Genomic DNA, 11709 nt, shown 5'->3' with positions numbered 1-11709 from the left:
AAGACATAGAGCCATAGAAAAATGTGTTGTCAAACACTTGTTTTGATAGATGAAATGAAAGAAGTGGTCTTGAATTCACTCTAAGTCAGGTATTTACTAATAACTGGGCTTTTTTTTTATTAATCTTGCACATTTTGTTACTACTAACACTAGATTTTAATCAGCCTTTCCGCACAGCACTGCAATTCTTCTGGCCACAGCGTGTTGAAATTTAGCTCCCTGAGTCATTTTGTCCATTGGCAATTTATTTGACAAGTTTATTGAAGCGGGACCACATAATCAACATTACTTTATACTAAAAATGCAAAAGAAAAAGAAAAGCTGTTTCTTCTGCAGCAAATTTCAGTTTTCTAAGTGCCGCCCCTTTTGTAACCTTTAACTAGCTAACTAGCCAGCCAATCTACGTCAATGTTGTTAATGTTAATTTTGATTAGCACACACTTAGTTAGCTGCCGTTTTGCTCCAGAAGAAAACACTAGCTGCTAATAATAATAACAATAATAATAATGATAATGATAATTAATTAATTTATCACCTATCAAAACTGCTGTTACAAAGTACTTCACAAGACAAGGACAAATAAAATATCTAAGTACAGGAAAGGAGGAAGTTGACTGAGGTTCTGAACGAGGCTTACTCAACTGTTAACGGAGCACAGAGCAAAAAGGGGCGGGACTTAATAAACTGCTACATGTAAAATACTCCTTCAGTAATGGTAAAACAAACTCACTACTGTTTGCAACAGATATTATGACAGCAACAATAGGAAATCATCCGTCTTTCTGACCTAGCAGAAATCAAACCGATTGCCCGAGAGCCAGAAGGTTGATAATTTGGGCAGATAGTTAGGCATTGTGACCCCCCTCAAAATGCATGCCACACAACAACAATCTGGCAGATGTTTAGCCTGATTTTGAAGTTAGGTAGGGACGACCAATTCAGGGTTAAAACTGGTCTTTATTCATATATTGTCTGCTCAACTTGAAGGGGAGGATGGCAGTAAAGGTCTTTAAGTTGATAATTTCCCTTTGCTTTGTGTTCTGTGAGTTACACACTGGCACTAACCACACATCTGCACACAGTGCTAGGACTGCCAATTTTATTTAACTGAGGTATGACCTTGCTGATGTTGTGTTTTATGAATAACCAGGTGAACAGTTTAGCCAGCACCAAACAGCAGAAATTGTCCTACTTTAAGAATCCTAAATTGGACCAGGCATACAGGCAATTGGAAAAACAAAGTGCCAGACAGGGCAGAGAGCCCGGAGGACAGTTTACACATTATACAGATGCTAATATTATAATGATAAAAAATATAATAGGTCATCCCAATGCTAAGAGAAGTGGAGACACAACAAAGATTTTCTTTAATCATCCAGCCAAATAATTCTAAGGTTTATCAATAAAGTGCTTGGACTACACTGCAGACTGGAGTTTCTGTTAACAGTGACAAGCAAAGTGACATCTGTCTCATCTCTTATCCATGTGCATACATTGTCTCGTGCCTTAAATCCACAGTACACAGCTTCAAACCCAACCAGGAACATTTCAGAAGCGAAGTGTTTTTGCCTGCCTGATTTTGTTGGCTTTGCACACAAATTTCTTGTTCCATAATAAACTAAACCAAAAGGTTTTCTTATTTCTGATGTGGAAATGTATGCAATTCTGCACACTTTTATTATGTAATACCTGATTTGTAATATTTAAACATAACATTTTAGAAAACCTTTAATCCAAAAAATAATAAAAGTAATTGATGGGGAAGTTTCATGGTAATATCTTTTTAGCTATTTAGCTTCTTTTTTTTTACTCTATTCACCTGTAGTTTCTTGTTTTAAAATGAGATTGGGATTATGTTCAGGAATCTAGGGTAGATAGACACACACTGTAAAAACATTACTTTTGCCACCTCCTTGGCAGTGGTAATAATTACTGGTGCTGCCTGACTGTACCCGAATATGCTTTGCCTCTCTGAAAACTCTCCTACGTCTTTTGTCGGAATATGTCAGGGCTGTTTTGGCACAAACTATAAAATAACGCACCCATGTTTATGATTTGTATAATTGTATTATCGATAATTTATAAATAACATAAGATAAGATATGTACTTTATTAATCCCCTATTGGGGTTTTTTCACTTTTTTTGTATTTTTATAGACACACACACACAGGCTGAAATACACACTTCATGCACTTGTGGACATGTAACAGGGAGAGAGATGGTGGAGTGATGGGGCTGCCACGTTAACAGCGCCCCATGAGCAGGCTTGGGGTTAGGTTGCCTTGCTCAAGGGCACCTCGGCAGTGCACAGGAGGTGAAACTGGCACCTCTCCATATTTTTGTGGTCTGTGGGACTTGACCCTTCGGTTCCCAAGCCAAGTCCCTACACACTGAGCTACTGCCTAATTTAAATTGATAAACCAGAGATATTTTAATATTGATTTATTTTGCACTTGTAGTCAACATGTCTGGCACATTAAGTTATGGCCACTGGTGTAAAACAGTGAAGGGAGCCTCAGGCACATTTGTAAATTACATTTATATTAATCTGATCTACCTGATGTATAAAAATTATCATTGATTTGCAAGCCAAAGTTACAATAAAATTAATTTTGAAGTCAAACTCTATTTTAAGTTTAATTTTTATACTTGTTAAACTTTCAGTACAATTGAAGTCAGGTTTGTTTGTATAGTCAAATGTGTGCATAAATTCATGCATAAACACAGTACAACGAGCAAATATTAGGAGAAGAGCAGACAGAAGTTACCCAGCAAGATGAGACCAGGACAGAATATTGAGATGTGTGAGAGAATTGTGTGTAGTTGTGATTGCAAACTGCAGATTGCTAGACAGGCTGCCTGGCCATATGTCCTTGGCAGGCCCTGACAAGTTGTTGTAATAGTCAAATGATGTCCAGCATATCACTCCTCACTCTTCTCTTCTCTATCTCTTGTAATGGCTGGCATGGAATGTTTGTATTTTTGCTATTTCCCTCAAGGCAACACACACAACCATACCGACAACCACGCAAATACACAAAATCTCTCATGACAGGTTGTCCTTTAAATTTTCACCTAGGCATGTAAATTGGGCAATTTCAGTCCGAGGATGATGATTTATTCAAATACACCAGTGCACAAACTGTCATGCAGAGTTAAATTAGATGCCACCAATAGTTTTAGGAATCATTGTCCGATCTGTCTATTTGTGTGGGTTCCTACTTGCTGGTGGTCTCCGATGAGGATGAGGTGTTGGCATGCTTCGCTCAGTGTGGTGATCGTGTGGGCCTCAAGAACCTCTGCAGCCTCTTCTACTATCACCAGACGTGGACGCACTTCCTGCAGAACTTTACGGAACTTGGCCGCCCCTGTTGTTGTCATGCCAATAACCTAAATTGACAGTGCATGTTTATTTACACATGATTCATTCTATTACCACATATGATTTTTTGAGTTTTGACTAAACAAGGATCTACTTTAGGAGGAAATATTCTTCACAAATTTCTGTACCGTGGCTTCTTTGAGGAGGCAAAGGCTCTCATGGCGTTTAACATCAGCCAATCTGTCCACTGCGTTCTGATAGGCCTGCTCAGACTCGAAGACTCTGGCACAAAGTTCTGCCCTGTAGCGCGCCACCCACAACCTGCAGAAACAAAATAAACTAATAATATTAAAACATGACTCTCATGATTTGCTCTGCATCTGGAAGTATATGTCTGTCTTGGAAGAAAATGGCTCTATTTGTTAGTTTAAATGATAATTAAGATTATGTAAACAGGAGTCCTTACAGTCCTGTTTTCACAGTAATAGAAGTTACGTCTTGGCTCTCTGAGGTGAGAAGTATCCCCTGGGATACATTTTCCTGGTGATTAGTTGACTTAATTATACACACTGGGAATAGACTACTTCTACCAGACTAAGGCTGCTTGGCGGGTGAGAGGCAGCATAGGAAAAGAAGGAAGACAAATGAAGAAGGATGGAAAGAGGACAGAAATGTAAGAAAGGTACTAGGAGGTACATAGTTAGTGAACAAAGGAAAAAAAGTGAAACAGATGTAGACCTACCGATAGAGTCTCCATCTGTCTGGCAGCCTCAGGGTCCAAATATCCAAGACAGCATGTTCCTCAAGTTCAGTCATAGTCGAGCTCTTCCTCAACTCTTTCCTGATTTTGTTCTTCATCTTTTTCTTCTGTTTGTGCTGTATCTGTAAAGATCAGAACAGGGTCAGCGTTGAACTTCAGACCCTAATTTCTTTAAATAGTTTAAATATGAACTAATCTGGTCGCACTTTTGTTTCTCTGTAATTGAAACAGAACGGGGCATTCTCTTGGTCTGTTTCAAAACCAACATTAAAAGGGTGAAGAGGCAACAGCATTGACACAGAGGTACTGTATTTAGCTACAGTATGTTCTGGGGAAAGTATGACTGTCTGGAACATAGTAAAGATATGAATCAGAAGCAGACTATAGTGCATGAGAGGTTTAAGAAGTTTTCATGGATGTTTGAAGTGTCTTTCTGTGACTCTGCTGTGAATTCAAACTGATTCTCGTGTGGAAACCAGCAATCTACAAACTTTTCAGAGCAACTGTTCAGGATAGGTGGTGAGTATTTGGTACTCAAAAGTAACAGTCCTACTCAGTTTCTCAGGCTATTCCAATGATGAACAGTTCGTGGTAATAGTGTGCAAAGACATAAAACAATGTCGCAACAAAAGCACGTAAGATGAAGACTGCTAGCAAGCAAACATGGATACATATAATGTAAACTCTACAGGGTACCTTGAAGTTTACAGTGCAACACCTGTACATTTATGGATCTACTTGAAAGCTTTTAGATTCACTGTAATCAGGGGCATATATCTACTGCTCTCAAACCGTACTTTAGCTCTAAAAAATGGAATTCTGAATCAATCTGTCTGAATAGGGATTGCAAAAATGTCAAACTCATTACAATTTTTACTTTTTTAACTTTTACCTCAAATCCTTCCTCGCTCTGCTCAGCCCGTATTTCAGATTTATCCAAGTTCATTGCCAGCATTAGTTCTTCGACTTCTCTGACAGCCTCCTCAGTGTCTCCCTTGTTTCTTCTGTCTCTATCTCTTCTTCCAGCTCTGGGACCAATGTTGTCTTCAATAATCCGCTCTGCCTGGATAAGATCTGCTTCCTCTGCGATTTCAATGAGGTCCTCTTCTTCTTCTGCTTCCTCTGCTTCCTCTGCTTCTATTTCTAACACATTGCAGTAAGACTCAGTATGAGAATGATTTCATTCACCAGCACAATAAATGTACTGAATTTTAGGACATTGACAACTTAGAAAGTTGCATGGAGCTTAATAACACACAAGAAAATGTGCTGAAATACAGAAAGATAACATAGGAAGTGAGTTAAGAGACCATATCAGTCAGCTTCATGATTTATAGAACCTTCAGAAATGGTGTACCTGAACGGGGTGGTGGATTATTTATTATTGTTAGCTGCAAGACCCAGCTGGAGCTGTGTAGAGTTTAAACTTTGATAGTTATTTTGCCATTTTTGAAGCTCTTAAGTGTTCATTTCAGCTGGTTTGCAGACTGCTGAAACAAGGGCTACCTTGTTTAGCAGCTGGTGTTCAGACAAATGGCTGTGGACTGGGAGTAAAACTATAATGACAGAATTCAGTTTAATTTTAAAAAGTAAATTTGAAACTAATATTTGTCAGGAGAAGTCAAGCTTTATGCAATTACACCACAATCATAATGCAATAAAAGACAACAAATAACCAGGGTAGATTCCAGAAAACAGGCTACAAAAAGCAGATCTTATTGCAAAAAGCCTAACTTCAGTTGCAATGAACACTGAGGTGATAAGCAAACACGGATCACATCAATTTAATATTAGGAAGGACAATTAGAGAGAGATTTGCTCCTCACTAAGGTTGTATTTTCCATTTCAGCACACATTTTATCACAAATTAGGTTATATCAAATGAACAGTTCAGTTGAATTATTATAAATGAAATCCATTTGTAATTCTTTCTCAGCCATTTAAATCAATCTGTAACGGAGTGCCATTAAAAACAGTACAGGTATTTTGTGTCTGCTGGTTGATAATGTATTTGACTTAATTACTTCTTTAATTCAGTAGTCAATATAATTTCCATTGCATCCCAACAATAGTGATGTGAAACGACTTTACAAAAACAACAGTAGATGACGGTTACGATGCAAATATACCATCACTATCTGTCTAAGGGGTTTGTTAAAATAATTAGAAAATTAATTTAATTAGAAAAAGGCATCTGTTGAGGGAATGTTGTTAAAATCCAAGCTAACATAGTAGTAGTTTTGAGGCACTGTTTACACACTATCAGTGAAAAGGAGCTGGATCCTCTTACACAGTTTCAGTCAAGCACCACTGACAGTTTAAGCCTTACCTTCATTTCCATTTGCATTCTCTGTCTCCCTCTGCAGGAAGGTGGTGGAACCCAAACCCAACCAATCCATCATCAAACTAGGCTTCTTCTCAGTCCAGATCTCAAAACCATCCTGTGTCTGCAAATTATTTCATAAACACGAACAGATGAGTTTGTGCTGTAATCTATTATGTCTCGCTCAGGTTACATAAATACATGAAATGTGTATTTTTCATTCAGTATGACTCACAGGTGGTTGGTGCAGACTGTCCCAGTGTCTGCCCAAAATGTACTTCTGTAAGAAGTATTCACGTAGGACACCTTTCAAAGAACACTCCAGCCTCATACTCTGGATCTCGATTCCCCTCTCCTCCTGACACAGCTGCTTGTAAATCTGTTAAACAGGTCATAAATACTACAGCGATTAGGTGGAGAAATTAAATAAGAATGCGTGTGATATAATGCAGTAAAGTGATGAGTATAACCAGCTAAATTATTTGGAATTATTCAAACCTATTATATTCTTTTGTACATTCTCACAGTTTGCTTTGCATGAGAATAAAGTGGGGAAGCAACTTGAAACATAAAGTTAACTTGTAAGAGTCACATCGTAGGTCAGACAGCATGAGCTCACCTCATTAAATGCATTACGCAGGTGAGACGGCAGCGAACGTTTGAAGTTAACCGAGTGGGTCAGCTCCCTTAGATTGAAACGCTTCAGGATCTCACTGTTGCTGCGGCCCCCCACTCTCACTATGCCGTCTTTCAGAAATTTATGAATACCTTAGATGCAGAGACAAACCAAATGCACATCAAATCCAGCAAAACAGAAAGCTTTTTTGTTTTTACATTGCCCATTCAAGGCCACCAAGCAGGAGTTTGCAAAGACAAATAATCAAAAGAAACTTGAAGTCGATGTCTGTGACCCTTTCAGCACATAAACAAATACACCTCAGAAGAATTATTGTTTGAATTAGAAATGTATGCTATTGACAAGAGACCATGTTTTTAAATCCCAAACCACAAAATAAATCTGATATCATTATGATTCACTGCTTACCCTCAAGGAACTGATCCAGGGCATGGTTGGTGTAACACACTACCAGCATTGGAACTGTGTCTAATGTATTTCTCCAAAGAGCCTGATTGGTCAACAGAGCCTGAGCAATCTTAAGGCCAACGTAGGTTTTTCCTGAGAAAATGAAAGAAACAGAGTAGCCTCATTTTAGAGGGGGAATTCTCTGGATTTTGTCATTCTGCAAATGTGGCAAAAAAACGTTACACTTTTCATTCACAAATGAAGTCATCCTTCCAACAATGCTATTTCAATGTCTCACCAGTGCCAGGAGGTCCCTGTATGATGGCCAGCTCCTTTGTCAGGGCCAGCTGGAAGGCTTGCATTTGAGACTCATCCAGCCCCAGCTCCTCCATTCCCGGCCAGGCCTTTTCGTCCAGGCTGTGAAAGGGCCGTATGCGGTCCTTGTATTCAGGGTCAGCAATGGATGACAGGTCATAAGTATCTCTTCTTTGCAGATAAGATGGGGGATGCACGTCTGTGCTGCACTCCACTATGTACCTGGAAGAATTAGGATTAGGTAGGATTACATCTTTTAGCTTCTACTATCTGTGTAATAGGAGGATATGGAGACTTATCATTAATAGATTCTTGTTAATATCTTCTTTCTCCAAAGGTTTTTTTAAAAAGGTCCCAATTAAAAACCTACAATACAATCCACTGCAATAAACATGTAAAAGCATAATTTGCTTTTGTCATTAAAGTGAGCCTACAGGGTATGTAACTTTTGTATAGCTGCCATTGTGGCTAGAAACACACTTACAGAATAATGATGAATGTTAAAACAACATAAAATTGGTTAATTTTAGGTAACATTAACCATCATAAACTACTGGTCATAGCAAACCAAATAAGTCAGGGGTCTCAAACTCAAATTCACCTGGGACTAGTGGTGGTTTTTGCAGTAACTTTTGGGCTTTGCCATTATTTTGTGCCAAATGAAATGCCTTTAAAAAAATAATAATGTGTTTTTACCTTAATTGTATAAAAAAGGGTAGTTTGTATTCAGAAAAAAATAAAAATAATAATCTTGTGGGCTGGATTATACAACATTTTTGACATCATGTCACAGGCTGGAGGGAGGGCTGGAAATGGCCCCAAGGCTGGCATTTGAGATCCCTGAAATTAGGCTTTGGCTGAAAAACCCCTGAAGGGGAGAGATGGACAACTGATCTCCAAATGTCCCCAGCTGAACTGGGGGTGTTTGAGGAGCTGATGGTCGGGGGGGAAAAGCCCACTAAGCTACACTGTTTGCACCACAACAGTGACCCAAATCAGTATCTAGCATTGACAAAAACAGAAGAATACAGCTGTCATTTTATGTATAAAAAGGTGACTAGGCTACACTGTGAATATGTGGATGAAAACACGGCATGGTGCAGTTTTGAAATAAAAACAGTTTAAAGTTGTTTCAGGTACTCACAGGAGAGAAGTCTGGGAGACAGATGGCCAACAAAATGTCTCATCTAAGACATTACTCTGTGGTATCTATGAAGGGCACTGGGACTGCAGACAACCAAACTTTTGAACTCAACCATGCGTGGCAGCTTTTTGGGAATAGCATGGCGATATGATTAACTCATGCCAATTAAAAACGTGATTGCTGAACTCGCTTTATACCGTTTCTCCCCCGAACGCCCTTTGAAAAATCTACATGTGAGCTTGTTTTGAAAGTGCCATGGGATTATATAAAAACTATGACCTTCACGGTAAAATTTGAAACTTCAAAGCACACAAACACATTCCTACCTCTGAAAGGGCAGACTGTCCTCATCTTGCTCCTGTAGGCCATCTAGAACGTAACGATAGGCCTCAAAGTAGGCAGTGGTCTCAACCATCAGGAACAACTGATCTTTCTGTAAGATAAATCAAGTTTAGTTCTTTGTTTATCTGTTTCATATAAAACCATGAATCCTCCCCCCACCCTGCAGCTATCCATTAGAGCTGCAATAGTTATACTGAAAGCTGGTTTTAATATTTTGTCATATGCATTATTTTCTTATCAACAACTGCACATCATTTACTTCCCCACCTGAATTCCAGCCAACTTCATTCTGCTTTCTTCAGTAAAGGTAATCTGGACCTGTCCCTTCTGCAGGTCTCTGGGATCCCGATCTGACACTGTGGCAAAAAAGAAGGTCTCAAAATTGTCAGAAGACAGGCAGACCAGGGAACCATAGATCAGCCTCTTGGAGTTCTGCCAGCGCACAAACTGTAGGAAAGATGGAGGAAGTATTATTAGTGTACATGGTAATATTTGTCTTTCCAACACTAAATGTAACAAACATCTAAATCAATTCAAAGGCTAACCATAAGTGGCTGAGTGTCGAACTGGACTATGTAGGCAAGGCCAGTGTGTGTGCATTTGGGCACCACCAGTCTCGTGTCACAATATACTCGGATATCATCAAAGCGTTTCGTCTTCAGTGGATTATCATTTCTTCCCATGGCCATTTGGTTCCAAAGCAATTGCTGGATCCCCTCACGGAGTGGCCGCACAAAGTCCTCTCTCAGCAGCCGGAAGTGCGTGTCAAGGTAGATGTGGGTGTTTGTGTAGCGCTGAGAGGTGAGGTTAGGTCTAAGGAAGGGCCTGGTGGCCTGGTGGAGCTCCTCGTGAGTTGGGTATATGGGTATGGTCCTGTAATCTTGCTGGTCTTCTTCACCTGGATTAGAAATAGTAGGACTTTTCAGTTACTCTCATTTCTATAAAACTATGTTGCAATTTTAAAAACAACCTACAATATTTTCTGGTTACTTTTCAGTGTTGGTTTTTAGGGCAGGGTATCAAAATGTTTAATAAAAAACAGCATGTCAGTAAAAATATCTAAGATTACCATTACCTGGATTATCACCTCCTGGGGTTAGGAGGGCATAAGTGTCCTTGTCTGAGCGCAGGGTACCCTCCCTAGATTTCTCCTGAAGGTGCCTGATCAGGACATGAAGACCCTCCATGCTCTCCTCAACTTGAGGTTGGATTTCCACTCCTGATGTTTTCAGGCTGTTGATGGAGGCTTGGAGCTGCGTCAGTAGCAACCTCACTACCTGGACAGAACTAGCAGGGAATATGCTGAGGACCTAATAAGCAGATATTGATGATTGACAATAGTTAGTGAACATATGACTAATTTAAGAATTGTTAACAGAAATAAGCACAAATCAGGCTAAAATAATAATTCTGTTTTAGAAACACTTAAACAAGGTTCATTAAAAGGGCCAAAAACCTGCTTTAAGATGCAATGAGTTGAGTTCTACAGGAACATTTTTTAGTAAAAGTTTGTACATTGTTGGTTATTTTAAATGAGGGATTTCTGTATTAGTGTTTTTCTTACTTAGATTCTGACTGTTGCTTTTATAGTCATGAATATTTAATGAAATGCATATGATTTAATCTACTACAACTGCAGAACATATTTCACTGCAAAGAAGCATCACCTACTGGCTGAAATACTCCATATATGAGGACTTCTGTTTGTGTCCTTCATCAACTCTTCAGGGTCTACTCAGTTATTTCAGTGTACACTCACTGAGTTACACTCACTGTGTATTTTTCCATGTATTCCTTCACTTATCCTTCAAATATCCTTCAATTGTATTCACAGACTAATTGGATCCTTTATTCATTCTTTCCTATATTTACCTCTGACAGAATAGCCAGGATGTTTTCCAGATGTTGTGGGTATTGTGCTCTGCGCTCAGCATTGAACTCTGACTCCATGCCCACAAGATAGAAGGGCAGGACTGTACGGAAGAACCCTGAATCTTTTATGATGCTGGCCAGGTGCTGCAGGGTGCCTCTGTCTGTGCGTGCTTTGAAGGCTTTACTCAGCACGAGGCAGAGGAGTTCGACAAGGTCCTTCCTCATTGCTGTGTCATTCAGGACATCTCGTAGGGCGGGTTTAGCAGACAGGGTGATGGCCACTACAGATGGGTCTTTTTTAGAGAGTTCTTCCAGTGTTTTATAGCCCAGTCCGTTGCCCTGTGGCGCCCCAATTCTGCCTGTGGAATTAGATCTTCCTCCATTGCTCTCTTGTCTGTCTCCCACACCATCTCTTCTTTCACCCCCTCTACCTCCTCTTCTATCTACACTATGTCCTCCTCTCCTTACACCCCATTCTGCCATCCCCCTTCTCGCCCCGTCTCGTTCATCTGCAGCATGCTCTCCAATTCTTCCCACATCACCTCTCTCTGCCCTTTCTCCTCCATTTCCGCCTCTCCCCCTCCATCCTCCTCTTCCTCCTCCTCC

The 11709-nt window shown here is 39.7% G+C and overlaps 1 protein-coding gene across 1 annotated transcript in view; it reads right to left on the bottom strand.

Moving 5' to 3' along the window:
- znfx1 (zinc finger, NFX1-type containing 1) overlaps window positions 1-11709 on the bottom strand; it is a 19657-nt gene that overhangs the window by 6205 nt on the left and 1743 nt on the right. The window contains exons 3-16 of the mRNA XM_035661752.1: window positions 11104-11709; window positions 10307-10541; window positions 9777-10129; window positions 9499-9678; window positions 9216-9322; window positions 7729-7967; window positions 7452-7583; window positions 7026-7174; window positions 6642-6785; window positions 6413-6530; window positions 4976-5226; window positions 4066-4205; window positions 3512-3644; window positions 3224-3391 (exon numbers count right to left, since the gene is read on the bottom strand). The exon at window positions 11104-11709 is cut by the window's right edge and continues 377 nt beyond it. Coding sequence (XP_035517645.1) covers window positions 3224-3391; window positions 3512-3644; window positions 4066-4205; window positions 4976-5226; window positions 6413-6530; window positions 6642-6785; window positions 7026-7174; window positions 7452-7583; window positions 7729-7967; window positions 9216-9322; window positions 9499-9678; window positions 9777-10129; window positions 10307-10541; window positions 11104-11709 — 2955 coding nt within the window. The remainder of the gene's footprint in view (window positions 1-3223; window positions 3392-3511; window positions 3645-4065; window positions 4206-4975; window positions 5227-6412; window positions 6531-6641; window positions 6786-7025; window positions 7175-7451; window positions 7584-7728; window positions 7968-9215; window positions 9323-9498; window positions 9679-9776; window positions 10130-10306; window positions 10542-11103) is intronic.

The sequence above is a fragment of the Morone saxatilis genome, unplaced genomic scaffold (genome assembly GCF_004916995.1).
Source record: "Morone saxatilis isolate NCDOM2014 unplaced genomic scaffold, NCSU_SB_2.0 Contig18, whole genome shotgun sequence".
Classification (NCBI taxonomy): domain Eukaryota; kingdom Metazoa; phylum Chordata; class Actinopteri; family Moronidae; genus Morone; species Morone saxatilis.
This window is presented reverse-complemented; position numbering and strand designations above follow the sequence as displayed.